The sequence below is a fragment of the Seriola aureovittata genome, chromosome 11, assembly GCF_021018895.1.
Source record: "Seriola aureovittata isolate HTS-2021-v1 ecotype China chromosome 11, ASM2101889v1, whole genome shotgun sequence".
Taxonomy (NCBI): Eukaryota; Metazoa; Chordata; class Actinopteri; order Carangiformes; family Carangidae; genus Seriola; species Seriola aureovittata.
The window spans coordinates 22,046,799-22,067,396 of NC_079374.1; the positions used below are offsets into that span (position 1 = coordinate 22,046,799).

Below are 20,598 nucleotides of genomic sequence, written 5' to 3' on the forward strand. Positions count from 1 at the left end.
CTTTCAGCTGCTGTCTCACCCTCTTTTCTTCGTGTATTGCATCTTATCTACAAGTGCACACTGCATTTACCAGAAAAGAAAAAAAAAAGAAAGAGAGATTCAAAGCAGGGAGGAAATAAAGATGATTAAAACTCAACACGTCAGATGGTGTCAAAAATTGTCAACTTCACTTTCTCTCGAAATACAAGATTATGATCTCGTGATTGTGATGTCAGGAAGACGTGATATACGCCGCGTCCTCTGAAGATTTGTAGCTATGAAAAGAACCTATGAAAATACAGAAGATACAGAAGAGAAGTTGGGTCAGATGAGGGTTCCCATATTTGTTTTATTTCCGTTTTATTTGAAGTCTTGATCCTTAAGAAGATATATTTGTGGTTTTAAGAACCAAAAACCATCTCAATGTAGTTTAACATCTTCTCTCTCAGGCTTCTCTCTGAAGCTGTAGGAACAACAGGTCGGTGAGCCAATCAGAAGAGAGGAGGCTCTGAGCCTACTAAAGTACTAATTTAATGACTGTTTCCTGAGTGATGAAATAAAAAATATAGCAGATTTCAGGAAAACACTCAGAGAAACCAAATCCTGTAAATGAGAAAGTGGGTCCAGGTGGGCAGGGCTTGGGGCATGGCTGAGGAAAGTGACTGCATTATTGTGACATCACGAAGTTACAAAAGTCCTGACGTCTCATTTTAAGGCTCAGTGTCTGAAAACAGGCTGTGTGCATTTCTCTGTGGACTGAGCACTTTGATACTTTCACAGTATTAATATAGAATGTAGACCTGCTTTATAATAAAAAAAAGACATTGAAATCTACCTTTATACTATATGAGACCTATAAGACTTTTTTCATCACAACTCTGGGATGCCATTGGTACACCCATACACCTACTTGTTAATGCCAATATCTAATCTTGGCAGCAACATACAACATCCAAACTGGGAAACAGATCTACTGTAAGTGACTTTGACAGAGCAATGATTGATGCCAGACAAGGTGGTTTGGGTATTTCAGAAAATCTGCTGAGATTGTCACTCTGTAGTATTTACAGTCAGTTTCAGCAAACATTCCGTGAGCAGTATTTCTGTGGGATAATACGCCTTGTTAATGAGAGAGGTCAACAGAGGAGGCCAGACTAGTTCACACTGACAGGAAGGCGACACTAACTTAAATAACCATGTGTTATAACAGTGGTATGCAGAAGAGCATCTCTGAACGCACAAGCCTGAAGTGAATGGGAAGATCTGCAGTGGAATTTGTAATCTAGGAAGCAGGGTTGGTAGTTGGACATGTCCATCTCTTTATGGCCACACTCTACCACCCCTCTTCTAAATGCCTACTTTCCAGCATAACGCCATACTTTTTCACAAAGCATATGTCACCTCAAAGTGGTTCAATGAACATGGCAACAAGCTCAGTGCACTCCAACGGCCTCCACTGTCACCGGATCTAAATTCAGTAGAACACCTTTGGGATGAGCTGGAACGGGAGATTCACAGCATGAATGTGCAGCTGAAAAATCTATGATTCGATCATTGAGGCCATCGCCTTTTTGAATCCATGCCACATGCTACCCAGTACCAGAAAGGCGTACCTAATAAAGTGGCCACTGAGTGTATAGTCAAGCTCTAGATGTGGAATGAACACGTAAAATCAGTGGCCAAGTGAGCACAGATTTAGAAATCCCATACTGAGAAATGAGTTGGAGTTGAGTGAACGAGCGAGCAAGAGAGAGGGCTACGATGTGTGTGAGTGTGTGTGAGAGATAGAGAAAAAAAAAAACTAGAGAAATGCAGATGCAGAGTGAGAAAGAATGTGGCCAAAAATATGTTTCTCTCCACTTTGTGTGATTTCCTTTCCAGAGTTTTGAAATGGTAATGAGCCGGCTGATATCTGCATAATGTGCCTTTCCTCATCCCTCTTCTTCTACTTACCCAGGCCCTCTTCTCCTCAAATTGCTGCTCTCCTCCCATGTCTCTCCCCACCCACCCACCCACCCACCCACCCTCCTCCATTCATTGCATTTACTCTACCTACTTCTCCCACTCTCAGGTTCTTAAGTGCTCAAAGATAATTGAAAAGTCTAAATAAAGATAAGCTGTTCAGTCCGGGGACAGGAGCTGGCCAACAGGTCTGCCACTTCCTGTGTGAACCGCTCCTCATCCTCTCGCCACATGTTTGCCTCTCATTCTGCTAAGCCTTACTATCAGCGCTGTGCAGACAGAAAGTGGACATGTGCACAAAGAATTAAGACTAAAAAAGTAAAAAAAAACAACTGTCACGTTTTTTTTTTTTTGCTGATTTCAACAGTGCACACCAGGCTCTGATTAAAGGAGCCGTAACAAAGCCCTTCTGTGAAGCTACAAAACCGCTTCTGGTCTACATTATCTGTCACTTCTGCTCCTTCTCCTGCTCTACTCTGTCTATTTTCCCATCCTCTTCTTCTTCCAATTTGTCTTCCTCTCTCCTCCGCCTCCTTCATCACTTCTCTCACCTTCCCCTCCCTCCTCCTCACTCCCTTCAGCGTCTGTGCTCTGACAGTTATGTGTGAGTGGAGCGTGGGCTGCTGCTAATTTGTGCAGAGTGGGAGAAAGCTGTTTTGGCTTGGGGAGAGAGAGCCGTGTTTAGCCTATACGGCGGGATGGATGGACAGACGTGCCATGCAAACTCACACACGCACACACACACACGCTTATCTTATGTAGTTATAGTCGTGAGGACACCGAGCAGCTTACCCTGACCTTAACCATCACAAATAAATTCCTAACCCTAAAACCAACCCTCAACCAGCCTTTTAGTGTTGTAAGGACCAGCCAAAATGTCCTCACAATGATGGTTTCACACCAAAATTTTTCTACACGCACACACACACACACACACACACACACACATATACACACACACACACACACACACACACACACACACACACACACACACTCATTAATACATGTTTGCCTAGGCTGTAATTTTCACTCCCTCTCTCCTAATGTCACATGAGCACTCACAGATACAAACAGATGCTCAAACCCACATTCGCATCTAAGTGTGGAAGAGAGAAAGGTGCTGACTTCTGCTCCTCTTACAGTACCTCCCCCTGTGCACAGTTTAGTCATCCTGATTAATATGCGCCCAAATCTGTCTCCATCGCTCAGTCTTCCTGATCGTCCTCCTCCAACTCTCTCTCACTCAATTTCAAATTTCCGCTTCTTTAGTCATTCACTCTGATTGACGCTCGTTCCTACTTTTGATCCCAAACTTTCAAAAAAACAAAAGAAAAGAAACACACAAACACACGGACTGAAGGTCACCAGCGCTGACGGCAGCTGCTGTCATCTCATTACAGGCTGTGTTGAAACAGACTTCACAGCATAGGACACATACACGCACAGGAAGTGTTACTGTTGCTCTTGGCATCCACTTAATTAATTCTAACACATCAAATGAATGTGTTAATAGAATATTGTGCTGTATTTATTCCAATAAAACACTTTTGTGCTTTTTTTGGCAGGTATTTAAACATTTATTTATTATTAGGATTTTTCCAAACTCTGAATTTTCCAGGCTAAATTTGATTCAGCAGTTCAGTCCTATGATTTGACACATGGGTGACCCAGTGTGCATCAGACTTAACACCTGTTACACCCATTGCTGAAGTTCATTTTCACAAGATACTTGGAAAAAGTGTGAGATGCTTTATAGGCCTGCCATTTGTCCATAGCGTTGGATTTTAAAAACATGTTTTGATGTTACTGACATTTACAGTGTTAGTTTGTTGAGTCAGCAAATGGTAGAAATGAAGTCAAACCTGACTATTTGTTAACTGTTATTAACTAAAGCAGTGATGTGCAATGTTTTCCAGGCACTTCTGAGGTTTAAATTTTGTCCATCACACAAATATCATCAGGGAGGTGTCTGATCAGTCCCCAGTTCATTCTGCAGCACGACAACAACGCCAAACATACAACCAGAGTCGTGGAGTCAATCTTGGATTACATGAGGAGACAGAAGACACTGAGAGAGCCTGAATACACAAGTTCTCCGAGAAGCTTGGAACAACCTACCTGCCAAGTCAACTGAGAAACTGTGTGCAAGTGCACCGAGGAGAACTGGTGCTGTTATGAAGGCAAAGGGTCGTCACAGCAAATACTGATTTGATTCAGGCTTTTTTCTGCAGTTGGTATGAAGTTAGACGATAAACAAAAACTATTCACAGCAATATTTTTGAAAATATCCTCACCTTACTTTCAGTTCCAAAAACAATTACACAGTACTGTATTTCTGTGTCACCTTTCGAACACCCAACTAAAAGCAACAGTTAAGTAACAAAACAAAACAAAAAGTAACTTACTCTAAAGAACCTGTCCTACTTATCACACAGTATTTATTTAAATTCTAATTAGTGCAGGTAGTAAATCTGTTTATGAAACGCAGGTTCTGAGATCAATATGAGGGTAAGTGCATTCAGGATTGTTTTTTATTTGTTTTAGTCAATGTGCCACTGTCGTCATAGGCGACGTGCTTATGACAAGGGTCTACGTACGTTGCATTAAACCGGCACTAGTCCTGCTCAAATGAGGCAGCTGTCACAGGTTCATCTCTGGCAGTCAGACTTAGCTGATGATCCTGGCTGCAGTGTAACTCTAACTAATATTACTAACAGTACATATTTACCAAATAAAGTTTTGGTTTTACTTCTCCTTTTCTCAGTACACTGACTTGCACTTCCTGTTTCTCTCTCTCATCAGGGAGTCGATTAAATAATTTGTAAATATCAATACCATTAAGTTAATTTCTGTCCCTATTAGAGAAGCCTGGTACCAAAGGCAGGTGTCTAACCAAGGAGAAGAGCTGGGTAATAAAGGAGATTATTTTATTATAAAGCTCCTATAAATGCGCAAAAGGCAGTAAAATACTCTTCCATCTTTGTAATACAGTTCAAGAGGAAGTCTCAAGGAAGGCTGCATCTTTCTGTCACTACATAGTTTAAGTAATCATGCTTCTTTTCTACATTTCTGAAAACCTGATCTCAAAAATTCAAACTCAAAAAGGCTCCATACAAGTACCATCAATACTGAATATAAAAAAAAAAAAAAATCTGACAGAACCCATATAATTCCAAGCCTGCATGTCCTACAAATGTTTGTATGTGTAAAGTGTGTCTACATCTGTCTGTGTGTTTATGCTATTACACGTGTCACTGCTGCAAGCAATGAAACATGCTATTAACAGGTTACGGCTCCAGGTCTTGGCAACCGTAACTATGACATCACTGCTGCATCAGCATGTCCTCCCGCCACATGGGACAAACATACCGCATGTGGGTTGATGACATGCTGATGGGCTGAGATCATCACACATTCTTGTCAACAGGAGTGTGAAGTTCCAACTAAATGTCTCGTTTCACATGCACTTTTACATACACACACATGCGCGCTGGCACGTGCAGGGCGACCTCTAAAAAGGAGCTGGTCACTGAATTATACATTTCCACGTACTAAAAACAACGTGCAACGTCAGCTGGTGGAGATGATGGCATGCCCACGGGTAAATGATAAGTTTCCTGATAAACACACACTGACGGAATACATTACTGAGCCATACATTAGCCAGCTAAGGCGGCCATGATCCCCCACTGAGCATCCAAGTTCTGTAATCACCCCCTGGTCCATTACGCATCAGTAACCAAAAAGACATGACTACATCAATCACTCAGCTCCATGGGAGTGAGGAGGCTCTACGTAGGTAGGCACCAGATTCATTACTGGTGTAAATACCAGGCAAAAACAATGAAAACCTGATCAAGTCTTCAAGTGACATCTAAGGAAAGTCTTTGTTTCTACTTTCACTCAAAAATATAAATGATTTCTGTAATTTCAATCACATGTTGGGCAGGATTTGGTTAAATCAGTCTATGGCAGTGTCAAACACACATTTACACTGTGACATCTGGTACAATTATTTTTTCAAATGAACTATTAATCATGAAACTTCATCAAGCATATCAAATTTCAGTCTGCTGGTCCACTGCTTTGTAATCATGCTGCTCTAGATTCAGCGCCATTCAGATTTTCAATTTAGCCACTGATTATTATCCATGTTATGGATGGAAACCCATTTGCATGGCAAATCACAACAATGAGACTAATGGAGTGTTATAAATCCATCAAGTCATCAGTCCAAAGGAGTGATGGTCACACACACATATAGAAGTCCTACCGAAATGGTTGGAAATGGCAGCTGGTTTAAGAAGTTCCAGAGGTTGCTCCTTGCTGCTCAGACCACCTGTTAGAGAGGAGAGGAGGAGAAGTCAAGTTGAATGTGGTCATCACTACGGCATCAAAAGCTTGCATTAAATAAACTTAAAACACCAATATCTGTCCACAGTCACAGGAAAGAGCTGTAGAGAGAAATGGAGGAGAAGTCCGACATGAGAGAAGATGCACAACATAAATTGACAAGAAGAGAGCGGAAGAGAGCGGATGTGTGTAGTTATATGATATCTTGTTAAAAAAGTCAGACAGACAGACAGACAGCAGACAGAGAGACCAGACAAAGTTCACACATTACAAGTACATTTTCTCAAACAATCCAGCCATGGTGCTGAAGTTATAACTAAGAATGGCACTCAGTAAAAGGCAGACCTCCACCTATCTCACAATGTTGAATAAAAAGTGATAAAAGATTGGACACTAAAGTGACTGACTACGGCCTCTTGATGTGGTATTATGAGATGGGACCGGCCGATGCTAGCTGGTTAGCGTGCTAACTTAAGTAGATCCAGTGGCAAGAATAAGCATGTGAACCCTTTGGAATGACCTGGTTTTCTTTTTCCTCGGTCATAAAACTTATCTGATCTTCATCTAAGTCACAAATGAAGACAAATACAATGTGATTAAGCCAATATCACACAAGCATTTTGAATCCTTTGTGGCATTAAACATTCACAGTGCCGGTGGAAAACATAAATGAACCCTTGGATTTTTAATAACATGGCGAACCTCCTTTGGCGGCAATAACCTCAAACCAGCTCTTCCAGTGGCTGCTGATCAGACCTGCACAACGTTCAGGAGGAATTCTGGACCGATCTTCCTACAGAACTGCTACAGCTCAGGTCTGGGCTCTGACGTCATTGTCCTGCTGCATCACAGAGCTTCTGTTGAGCTTCAGCAGGTAACAGCCACCCTGACATTATCCTGTAAGATACCTTCATAAACTTGGGAATTGATTTTACCCCCTGATGACGATGAGCTGTCCAGGCCCAGAGGCAGCAAAGCCCCAAATATTCCCAGCCTTGTGTCATCAGTCCATAAAACTTTTTTCCCAGCAGCGCTGTGGAGTGCCGAGCTGCTCTTTCGGATAGATGCGCCTTCCTCCGTAATATCCTGCCATCGGACACCGTGCTTCATGCAGCCACGCACAATGATCTGTGTATAGTGGACTCATGAACAGAGATGTGCACCAGCTCCAATGATTCCTTGAAGCCTTTAGCTGTTACTCTGAGGTTCTTTGATCACTGATCATTAGTAACAGTTTCTGCTTTAAGCAAATCAACAACTCTTGATCATAAGTCTTCTGGGATGTCCCACATCAAGAGGTGTTTCTTGTTAACAGCAAACGCAAAATCTTTTTTATAAGTCAAAGCAGCTCTAACCCACACCTCCAGTCTGGTTTCACATTATTATTATAACCGAGGTGTTCAGTCATTTTGTCCAACCTACACTATGAATATTTTAGTGATGTGTCTAGTATGGACAAGAACAATACCATGATTTGTGTGTTATTAGATAAAATAATATAAAATAGATTCTGCTAGTTCATTATTAACTCAGATGAAGATCTGACCATATTTGAAGACAAATTAAGATATTTTCAAACGGTTTGACTTACTTTTTCTTGCCACTGTATCTCTGCAGCACAATGCTTAGACATCTTTATGTCTTTGACATAACATTTTTTTTTTCACATTCTGTTGATAATATAAGTTTGATTTTGAATGCTTTAAGATAAAATACTTGCGTGTTGCCCTTTTAAGCCCTGTCTAAGGTCTCCACCCTTCATGTGCTTAAACAAACGCAGGCCTTTGGTCTTATGATTGTGCAGTTACAGATGAAAACAACACCAGTAGTAAATAACCTGTTCCAAAGAGGCCCGAGGCAAACTGATCACATTTGTTTTCTTGACTTGTCTGAAGCAAAGAGGGGAATACAATCTACCCCCCTTTGAACTAGGTGTGAACATGTTGTGCTCTGATTAAGTACAATAAATGATAGAAAAACACTGTGTTGACAGCTGGTTTTCATGCTCATTGATGATGAAAATGAAAACTCCTGCTTTAACTTCGGGGTGATTTCATCCACATAACCGGCCCTTGTCTTGGATTTTAGTGTCACTAAGTACATGAGCTCAAATAAATATTATATATTTCATCTTCACCATCATCCATTGTAGTTAATGACAGACTGAAGTCTGCAACCACAGTATCAGCAAACAATGATGTTCTACAATGCCTGTCCATGAACAAAATTCACTTCTTACTTGACTCTGGGGCTTTCTTACATTCAGGCTGATCTTTAGAAAGTGAAATACATGATCAGTTACACTGGTCTACTGTTAGGCCAATGAATAACAACCACTGATTTTTCATATCGAAGGGAGTAAAACTGCATATGTGAAAAACGCTGTATGAAGCCATATGTGGCTCCATAGGGATAAAGTCTGACAAGTTGCCCCAAGTGATGTCACTTGATTCAGAGTCAGTTGATGCTGAAGAATGAAAAATGAAAAAAAAATCTGGGCAAAAGTTAGAAAGAAGTATGCTTACCATAACTCTGTAGCCCGCCCCCTAGAGGCTGGAGGCTCTGGGCCACATTAGCCACAACTAACATAACTGCTGCATCTATTTTGATACTTTTTTTAACTGTCTATTTTGAGTTTGACAATGTTATGGAGTGCAATGATAAGTTGGAAGAGTATTATTTTAAACACATAAGTCAGTACCTCATTCAATTTCAAATCTGATGTGATGGAATACAGCCTATAAAATATCACTGTACCTAATACTTTCTGACCGCATTGGTCACCCAGAGTAGACTATAATTAGCCAGCTGAACCGAATTGTTAACAACCTGCCAACATATATTTTGCTTGGGTATTGTGAGCCACCATTCTCATGCCTTATAATTTTCTATTCAAGCTCTTTTATTCAAGAAATCGGTGCAATCGCTACACAGATTTGCTGCAATATTTCTGCTCCCACCTGCAAACAGCTGGGCTTAAATTACGCAATCACTCAGCCTACATCAGTTTAATCTTAAAGATCGGCAGCTGGTACGAATGTTGGGGTCAGTTATCCTGCAATTATCACCACTTTGAGGAGGCAGACTCTCTGAGAGTGAAATATTTCAAACTTTGTCTATACTCAGTGGGTGTCAGCGCAGACACAGCAGGGTGTATTCAGAGGTTCAGTTAAGAACGTGCGCTAGACGAGGAAATACTTTCAAATTCAAAAACTCATTTTTTTTTCCAAACACGGCACTACTTATCAAACTGAAAAACCACAAGGAGTTAAGTACGGTTGTGTAGATCTTTCATGCAAAAATCAGAAATGTCCATCACCCACATCCCTGAGCCAGTGGAGACAGACACAAGGAAAGAAAAGCCAGTGTGGAAGAAAGGAAAATGTGAGAGGAGACCATGAGACCATGTGCTATGTCACACATGAACGAGCAGCAGCACATGACATACCCACAACTACTATGAATTTTGTTTTTCTGGGTTGCTAGGTGCTATTTTCAGCCTAAGCAGACTGCTCCATGATTAATACATGATGGAGGGGAGGGGCTGAATTAAATATTCATATTGTACACACAAACACACACCAAATGCATTTCTTGAATTTCATATTCAAGGCAAAGCCTGCTGCCTTTGTGTCTTTAACAAAAGTAGACGCTGACAAACAAAACTACACATGGAAACCAGGGAGAAACAAATAAACACAGAGAAGAGAAGAGAAGAGAAGAGAAGAGAAGAGAAGAGAAGAGAAGAGAAGAGAAGAGAAGATGATGATGATGATGATGATTTTTGCTGGATACAGTATGGGGATACAGTATTTGTGTGTGCATGTCTGTGTGCAAGTCAGTAGGGTGGCAGTGGCAGATGGTAGAAAGACGACACCAGAGCTTGATGGACGAAAGACAAGCCAAGCAATCACACACTCAGACACACACACAAAGGAAGAGTTGAAAGTGTAAGTGAGTGTTTTGCATCTTCTCTCTGTTGCAGCCATCACATTATTTTTCATTTTGCTCTCTGGCGTCCTCAAAACCCCTCTGCAAGGACGTTGTCATGAGCAGAGAATAATAGACAAAGAAAAACAGCGTGACTGAAAAGCTGTATATGAGGTTGTTTATGTTTCAGAGAGAGAAAGAGAAAGATAGATAGAGAGAGAGAGAGAGAGAGAGAGAGAGAGAGAGTGTGTGTGTGTGTGTGTGTGTGTGTGTGTGGGTCCAAGTAAGGACAGAATCCATGCAAAATCACAGGGAAGCCTATACAAAAATGTGTGTATTTATCTGTGTGTGTACAGGAAACGTTTCTCATGGAAACCAGGCAGGTTTACGGGTTGTTCACCCATGACTGAGTAGAGGATGACCTCTGACACCTGGGGAGGAAGACAGGTCTACTGCTCTCTGCCTTAACACGCACTGACGACAGAGAATCTCCATGGAAACCACAACAAACAAATATGCAGAGAGAGAGAGAGTCTCTTGTGCGTACAAAGAAGAGTGCTCTTTTAAATCCAGTTTTCTCTGTTATTACTAGGGTTGAATATAGGCATAGAAATGCAATCACACTGCAGGCTGTTCTATACTTATTATATACTATGTCAAATACTTTGCTGCATACAAGGAGGCAGATGAATGCTGAATAGTCGGTGGTCAACAACTGAGGTCGCCGTGATGAGAACTTATCAAATGCACAAAGCAAACGTAGCGTAGCATAGAAATGCTGCTCACAATCCTTATTTTACATCAAGATAGACAGTTATTAAATGCAAGAATATCAGCACTCTGATGCTGAAACAACTTGATGAAGAAAACTATCATTTATTATTCATGTCAGTCATTGAATATCTTTGGACTTGTGTTTTGGACTGGTAGCCAGGCAGGTTTGGTTGCCATGGGGAAATCTGAAGGGTATTTTTCACAATTTTAACAATTAACTTTTGTCATTAATAAATGAATCAAAAAATAATCAGCAAATTGACTAATAAGCTCTTAGAGGGGGTTCCAGAGAAGATATATACCAATCTCATATATGTTCGCAAAAAATATGAAGCTACCAACAGCAGTCTGTTAGCTTAGCATAGCATAAAGACTAGAAACAGGTGAAAACAACTTGCCTGGCTCTGCACAAAGGTAAAAGAATCTGCCTACCAGCGCTTCCCTCTACACGTCAATAATTAACTTATTTTCCATTGTGTACAAAAATCTATGTTGAGAATTTGGTTTCATTTGGTTAATCAATGATTTACATCTGGACAGCTATTCTGATGACAGCAAGTATCTCTCTAACCAACCACTGGTCTAATTTCCCCCACCTCACTCTCTGAATTACTGCCTCCCAAGGCCAGCCATAATGGACAGTACGCTCAGTCCAATCTGGAGTAGACACTGTGTGTATAGCCACACATTTGTCTGCAAAGCACTCTTGTCCACTTTAAACCCGGGCACTTATCCATCCTGTCCAAACCACGCCACTGTTGTCTCTGAGTTTGATTGAATAGTTGTCCTCTCTACGGTGAAACTATTATCTGAAGTTACGGCAGGAACAACAGATAAAGTTCAAGAGAGATGAGACTGAGAGGTTCACTACCTCTTACAGCTCGTTCCATGGTCTGAGCTGTGGCTCTGCTGTTATAGACTGAATAAATGGAAAGAAGGGCACTCCAAATGGCATGGAGTTGTAGTTGGAAATCAAACCATCACGAGAGCTATTTTTGGATTCTTTAGTGTGGCAACAAGGGATATGACACTTTCTGCATCACCAATTTCTTTACACTATTTAAAATAAATGCTTCTAGTGCATATAACAACAGTAGATGGATAAATATATACTTTATTTATTATTTAGTATGCAGGAATATATTATCATGTTGGTATGTAACATCCTGCAGGGTGTATAGCACAGTTACAATGGAGGATGCCATTATGTTGGCCTTGAGTCATGTGGACTCTTTGATGGATATTTTAATGCGCTGACCTATGTGACCTGTGCCATATGCATGCCCTTCAGCAATAGTTATGCGAATCCCCCAGTGACATGTAGGGATATACATATGGCCACTAAAAAAACATATACACTAAGAAAAAGTACATGCATGTCTCCAAGCCTAGACAGGAAAGTGATTTGCTCTTTTTGCATGTGTCATATCCCATTTGTAAAAGCTTAGATGTGTCGACAGACTTCCTTGTGGATAGACATACGTGATCACCACATGGAAAAGGAAGAGGGGGAGTGCCAAGTTACCGATGCCTGGCAAGAGGACAAGTTGGCTCAGAGGCTTACAGGAAGCAGGAGTGCCTGCTTCAGTGAATACACACCCGGTGTACAGTGATGAGGAGAACCCTTCACCAAAGATACACAGAACACACATGAACGCTCAAAGAAACGCACTTGTGCACAAAAGGCACACAGTGAATGCACACCTTTCCTCCTGCTAGACCATGAAGGTGCAAAGTCACCTTGTTGTGGGCCACCACCTCCACCTGACCAGCAGTCACCACAACAGCGTGCCAGCCACGCCAACCTGTCTAGTCCACTACAACTCAGTCTGGTGTATTCTGAGCCCTCGATATCAGCGAGAGCTCTGCCACCATCCGCTCTGCCAACTATGCCATCCTGTCTGCTGAGGCTCCACCAAAATTGCCCTTCTGCTACAACCAAACTCAGAGCCAGTGTAAGAGTGTGCCAGCCACACCAACCTGTCACTGCCACCCTAAACCACAAGATAACGTGGTTGGAAGCCAACATATGAGGAGATTCATTTCGGAAAGAGACGTCCATCATGTGACAGAAATAAAAATTTTTACTTTTAACAGATCATCATGAAATATATGTACTTAGATGAGTAAATTTGTATGGTCTCTTCCCTTATATGGCAGCTTCCCCATGGAGATTTACATTTCATCTCATCTACTCTTTTGAAATAATCTGTTCACGTGATGCTAATCAGTCACAAGCCACATATAAAAAAAACTCATGACCCATGAGCATAACAAGACGTCATCGTAACCTGGATTTAGTTGCAGAGGAGCTAATTCTGTGCGACCTTGAACCTCCCGACAACACCGATAAACATCAAGCATCAGGCAGAAATATCAGGCTGTAAAATATCTCCTGTCGCTTTGTAAATAACAGGAAGTCAAACTACCGGAACCACTGCCAAATCTAGGCAGCAGGACTTAAGCAACATTTAACCTTGGTAGAACACAATTTCCCCTTGCAGACTAAGTTGCTAGCATTCATTTATGAAGTGTGTAAACACAATCATTTCCATGGTTTAGTGCGTATTTATGAGTAGTCACACAAAGACTGCCACCACTATGATTCACTGTGAGGACATGGAGTTAACTTAACACCGTCATCCCAGCAAATGAAGTGCCTCATTGAAGAGTCTCTAGTAGTTCTACACGGTACACTTTTGTACCAATGTGTAAAGAATCATATTCACAAATGCAAAGCAGTAAGAGTCAAAACATGTTGGCCAAGTAGTAGCATTTTTAGGTTTTGGTTTCTTTATATCTTCTCAATCTACGTTGCACACAAAAACGTAGAATTCCTGGTTTATTATATCAATCAAATACAGAAGAGCAAATATGACAAACTCCTTTTGCTTTGTTGCTAATTTGTCTGAGTCTATGTGCATAACTTCTCACCACTGCCTGGCTAAAAACCACTCGCTTGGTGTTGCGGCCATGTTTACCAACTACTCAGCACTTCCTCTGGGCATTTTGAACCTACAAGACAAACCGCAGCCTTTGACTTTATTTTTACTGCTGGACTTTTAAAAGGTGTCTGTCTGTGTCTGTGTTTACATGTGTGTTCCTCTGTGTGTACTGTTGTATATTTGTGTATCTTTGACCAGACAGGGAAAGACTTCTTTTTAGTTTAAAATATACATATCTGTGTATATCAAGTATATTAGCGATCACTGACATACTAGATATATATCAACAGGTCATCATCACAGACATACAATCCATTAGGGCTGGGCAATGAACACACAACAACTTATTGACTAATATTTGCTCACATCTCAAATTTCAATAGATTAATTGTGTGAATCCAAAACAATTAAACTGAGAATATAGCTGCAAATTATTAAAGAAATCATAATTTACTACATACAACAACAACAAAACAGTTATTAACACACTGTTTGCTATCAGGTTGAATGTGACATTATATCATGGTATAGCTGTAAGAAAAAAATAAAGAGAGGCCATGTGGTCTTACAGCCGGTCAGCAACACGAGAAAGTCCATGGGGAGACAGGAGATCCCTGTGATACCTAAGACGGGTGATGTGTGTGTGTGTGTGTGTGTGTGTGTGTGTGTGTGTGTGTGTGTGCGTGTGACTTTTAGCTGCTGAAAAGGCTTAAAGTGTACTAAAAGGAACGGAGACATCTGTGTAGTAGTAGACGGGTCACTGGGTAGAGAGAAGGGCCTTTCTGTTTTTAAGAGCATTACGCATGTGAATATCACATGGTGGATTACACTTACTAGTTACGCAATAGGTCACAAATACTGTAATATATACATATGCAAGACTACAATATACATGCTAACATCACTCTGGCAAAGCACTGCCTCCGTGTGGGCTCCAGGCTGCGCCTCCTCACTGAGAGGGAAACTATTTTTGAGGGACGGAGCACATCTGTGAGCTATCTGTTTCCATCCAATTTTTTACACTGAATACTCCAACCAACATGCATCATGGGTATCCTGCTGAATTACAGCGCAAGTGACTTTTCATCCAAGACAAACAAAAGTTAACAAACATGCAAATCCCGACATTTAACGCTACAGTAATCAAACGTTCTATTCATGTTTGTGGAGGGGTTCCAGAGAGTGACAAATCACATTTGATCAAACTCTGTAAAAGTTCCTGTCAAGACAAATCTGCTAATTTTCCAAACTGTAATATCCCAAGCATCTGTGTTTGTTTGGGCTATGAGCTTGGACCAAAGCAGCGGTTACTTGTGGCTGTGTTTTAAGACTGTTGTCATGGGTATATACGGCTATATAACGTGACGTGATCATGTGTGTGAAAAGGCACTAAATGGCTTATTCTCAAGGCAGGACCAACTACACTCTGCACAGACACCAGTTTCAAATGTAGGATGACGAAGAAAGTATGTATCTCCCTTGAACAATCTCTGAGACTGTCGTCACCTTCCCTCACTTTCCCCTCGCTTCTTCTCTTATCCAATCTCATTCTGTTATCCTGTCACTTTATCCCAAGTTACTCTTGCTTATTCCAGTCACCTTGCAGGAAAAAATTTGCATATTAAAGAGAGTGAAACAAATAGTGACATGGACATGAGAAGCAAGCTACGTCATCAGGCTGTGAAACCACAGGAGTTAATTACGCCTTTTGTGTCTAGCTGTCTGTTTTCACATGAGCTGTGTTTCTCAGTGTGTGTCGATGCCTGGAATATGGGTGTGAATCCCAGCATGTCCAGTCATGTTGAGTCATGTTAAGTGTGTGTTACAGACAACAGCGTTTAGAAGCACCGTGTGTTTCTGTGTGTGTGTGCGTGCGTGTTGTCAAGTGCTGAGATTAGCTGACTATAGGCTGTGCATGTACATGTGTGGGTATGCAAACAAGGAGAAAGCAATAGTATGTCCATGCTTCTTAAAAGTTGTGTTGTTGATGGGGTTTTCTCCAGAAAGATGACGTTATTTCCACCATGTTATTTAAAGCTGCAAAAATCAATTCATGGCCACTAGGAAGCAAAATAGCCACCACAACAAGCAGACAGACAAACAGTCCTGACACACTGTCACGCTGTTAAGTCGTTACAGTTAATGCAGGTTTGGAGAAACATAATTAATTGAGGGTCATGATGCTCCTGGCCACCTGATGAGTCAAGTCCAATATTCACTCTGCTTTTAGCTCTGGTCTGGTTCCCATTAACCTCTGAGAAGCATATTAAGGTATTTTGGTGTCTCTCTTAGGCAGCTATTGTACATGACTCGCTTTATCAGACCTCCAGATGGAAATGACTTCCTCTGTTGTATTGATGAGTGTTTCTAAGACTCAACGCCACAGTAAAGGTACCGTAAAACCAAGACAACAACCCAGTGGAGTAGAGGTTTTCATGCGTCCACAATTTTGGATAATTTTGCAACCCTTTAAGATCCATGAATCAAGAGAACTGCCAATATCATAAATCCTGTAGGCGACAGATTCTCCCAACATAAGCTCAGCTTCAGCCAAAGTCCCAGTTCTCATTCTCACCTCAAAACTTCATTCTCACCCCTTTTTGGACTAAAACCAGACCATAATCTTTCCTTATCCTTAACCGTGAGTTAAGAGCCGTGAGTGACTAAACATAACCATGAAAAAGCTGTAATGATGCTGAATATTGTGCTACAATTTTGGAAAAAACAAATATGTTCTCTATGAACATTTTACAGATCAATCTATCTGCAACTTGTCAAATATATTAATTAAAATTTCCTCATCACATTAATAGAAACGATCTCATTGCAATTATGTTTCCAACAAAACATATTTGCTGTTGCAGATTAGTTGAATATGAACATAATTTATAGAACAGGGCTGAATAAAGAAACTTTTATGTTTTATAAATCAATATTTTCCCCAAGAGGAAAAGCAAACACTAATCCAATAACTACTGGTTGTCTGTGATCCAAACTCAACAGAGAAAGAAAGAGCAGGAGAATTTGAGAGGGACTTAAATATAAAGGTGCAGTAAAGCAAACAGAGACACGGGGGAAGACTGACATGACTTGAATTCAATAAGCTAGAGTGCTGGACAAGAGTAAGTTGTCCCAGTGTCACAGCGTCAGGTGCTTTTGACAGGGGTGTAGGGTTGTGGGCTGGGGTCAGGGGTTAAGGGGCGACACACTTCACATCTTCCAAAAATAGTGTGTGACCAGTGAAGTGGCGAGACCAAAATAAAAGGCGGCAGCATTAAGAAATGTTTTCAGTCCGACAGTCTTGTCACCTGTCACTAAAAAATGAACGTGCAAGAGATCTTCTATGCTCAGACACAGACCAGTATCATTTTTTTTTTTTTCTCAAATTCACTAACGATCTTAATTGGAGCTGAAGCAGAGTGCCTGTATGAGTGAGCGATGGGAGCTGCTAACATAACTGTAGTTCAGCAGCTGATGGCCTCCTTCTCCTCGTCTGCCAACTCTGTTTTGTTTCCAACATCTGCCTCTCCATCCGCCAGAATGTGTCCAATCAGTAGCTGTCCCACGCTAATAAAACGCATCCAGAGGGAGAAAGAAAAAGCTTCAAAGGCATTCCTCCAGTCGATGTGGGAGCCTCCGCAAATCCCCAGGTTCCCTCCTATCTCCATTTTCAGTACAAATCACAAATGTGTGTGTGAAAGCCCCTCACACCTCAACATCACACTCCTCTCTCCGAAATCAGCTCTCAGCCAATCCGCTTTCCCTTCCCACTAAAGCAGTTCAGTACATCTCTAAGGAGGACCTTGAAAACCTGGTTTTAGAGACACGCTGTTCCATTTTTAGCTTTCCACAGCTAGGTCACAATAAAAAAAAAAAAAGGAATATTATTGAAGGCAAGAGTTAAGATTTTTAGACACATATCTATACTACGTTTTGCATTTTCTTCCCAAAATATCACACTGATTTTAATCATCTAATAATATAACAGCTATAATAAGTGGCCAGTAGTAAAGCCGGAAATATTACGATAGGAGGGACTTAAGGAAATAAAGGATAACCTAAATCTGTAAGTCTGTAATATGAAATATACAAAATTCACAAGAGAGAGAATTTTCATTTTGTCAGTCAGATAATAGACATACACATAACACAACACAACAGTCAACTTACATGCAGAAACTCCACAATGGGCCAAAGGTGCAAATGCTAAACTCAGTAGCTTATCAATTGAATGACAGCCAGCCAAAAACATAAGTATCTTGCTTTATCGATCACTGAGGCAAAGCCTGGCTGTGAGTTTGGAGACTGGGGGCACTGGATTTGAGCATGTTGCATATTTGTTATATATTTCACAAATATATTGAGACGGAACACATCAGTAAAATTTTCACACAGAACATATTTGTTTTCCACCAAAGTAGCCGATCTTGCGGTACAATATTTGCAAACACACCATTATTTCTCAGTGGGATATTTCGCCTGATGCTATGATAACATACAGGCTGCTAACTAAAAGCTTATAGGTTTTTGGTAAAAAATGAAAATGGCAGCAACACAAGCTGACATTTTTAATCCATTCAATCTAAAATTCTGCATGCCACAGCTACTTCCCAAACACAAACACTGCCCAAAATAAATAATTAATCATAACAAGTTCAGCAGTCCAAACACAGTCTTATTCGTGCCTGATAAAAAAAAATATGTCCACATTTTATAAAATGTAATGAATATTTTCTTCATGTATTATGTATTATTTCAGCCATCCACTGTTAATCAGGGTGTCAATTCTTATGACCTGGTCCGCCTTATCTGTGGTTAAACCTACGGATATAACAGCGTTACTATCACACTGATGAAGTGAGGTTTGATTGTAACTATGAAAGCATTAAAGACAGGTCTTGCAATAGGTAAATGTATTAGCTATTAATTACATCAGGTACACAAATATTATTTTAGGGGAAAGCTGAGCAACAACAATAAAGAGTGAGCCTAATTAGTTCGAGCCCAGTTAAGAAAACAAGGCCATGTGTGTAGCGGTCAGGAGCTGCTGGTACATTCCTTGAAGGAGGAATAACAGGTGCAGCACCAAGACCAGTGGGTCAGCAGAAATAATCCAAACACATCAGCCGTGCAGCACACAAGAAATAAATCCTGCAGGAGTGGGCGTAGGTGTCTGTCGGCAATTTCAAATTATCTACCACAAAGCAGTTTTGCAGGCTGGAGTGCAAGAGGAAGGAAGGAAGCAGAGGAGGAGGAGAAATCAGGTGGGTTGAAGGGGAGAAGAAGGAAGAAACTGGAACTTGAGAGTACGACGAAAAATAAGGAAGTAATGAAGAGAATGTGAAATAACAGCTGGAAAAAAGTGGAAGAACAGAGAGTTAATGTAGCACTGAAAGTTAGCACACACTATATAACAAAATGCCACCTTTTAAAAAGATGAATATGAACCACAACATTTTTTTTATACAATAAGCCAGTACATTCCCGGTAATTAGGAAGGAATTTCTTACATGTGGCTCTCTCTGACGTCAATCCTGTACCTTCCCAGAGTTTGCTTTCTCTTCCCCAGCGCTGTGAATGTTTAGTGTTAGGCTGCTTTTGGCAAAGCTCCTGGACTTGGGTGCTAGGAGGGGTTTAGGGGGAAGGGTGGGGTTTCTTTGCTTGTTTAAAAAGCAAGGATGAGCATGGTAACCTCAGTTCAAGTATTTGAACTCTCCTGTGCTTCTGCGCTGTTTATGTGTGTGTTGGCATTTACCAAATCAGTGGAGCTGAGAGGGTCACGACGTACAAAGTATTCACAGCACGGTTCTTTAAAGTTGGTGCACTTTAATGACAAATTCTGTACTGGCCTGTGCTGACTAACAGATTTTTAGTTTCTAGAGATTGGGAGTGATTAGTCAAACGTGCCAAGAAGATTGAGGGTGTAAAAATGTTGAAGAATAAATTAATAACAATAATAATAATAATAATAATTATAATAATTATAATAATTATCTTTATTGTATTGTAAACGTTCTTGGTCCCTAATGTGGCTCTACAGCGTCTTCCTGAGAGTAATTTTGTGAATTCTTTAAAAAGGGGACGAACAGTATCAGATACAATTTGTCGAGTTTTCTGTTTCTCTTGGTCAGTCTGTTTGTGTTCTTAAGACCTCAGGTGCCCATACCATGTGCACATATTAAAAGTTAAAACACTTTCCATGAGACTAACAGAATAACAGCAGAGGGTGTAGGTTAGGGTTGAAAGTAGATGCCCATCTTATGCTATAAAAACTTTCATCATAATAAAAATAACTCTTCTAGAAATGGTTCATGTTCTAAACTCTTATTTCTGCACTGCGAAAAAATAAGTCTTGACTTGATGTTCTTATGTAACCACTGGGTCATACATTTAGTTGATGACAGTCCTCAGCATTCAGCCAGCATCGCATCAATAACTTAACACAGTCTCTCAGTGACATTGTATGCAGCAGCCATCTGCTTTGTGCTGTGATCTGTGAGGCTGCTGAAACTGAGACAATGGCTGAAAAGCAATCACTTTGGAAAGAGAGGGGCATGTGTATGTGTTTGTGTGGTTTAGGCCTGCCTTCACCAGCACATCACATAAACCAAACCAGGGGATTATCTGTAATAATACTGACTCACTCAGGTTT

General features: G+C 40.7%; 1 protein-coding gene across 1 annotated transcript in view; it reads right to left on the reverse strand.

Moving 5' to 3' along the window:
• hdac4 (histone deacetylase 4) overlaps positions 1 to 20,598 on the reverse strand; it is a 126,211-nt gene that overhangs the window by 70,529 nt on the left and 35,084 nt on the right. Inside the window, exon 3 of the mRNA XM_056388666.1 lies at positions 6,218 to 6,283. Coding sequence (XP_056244641.1) covers positions 6,218 to 6,283 — 66 coding nt within the window. The remainder of the gene's footprint in view (positions 1 to 6,217; positions 6,284 to 20,598) is intronic.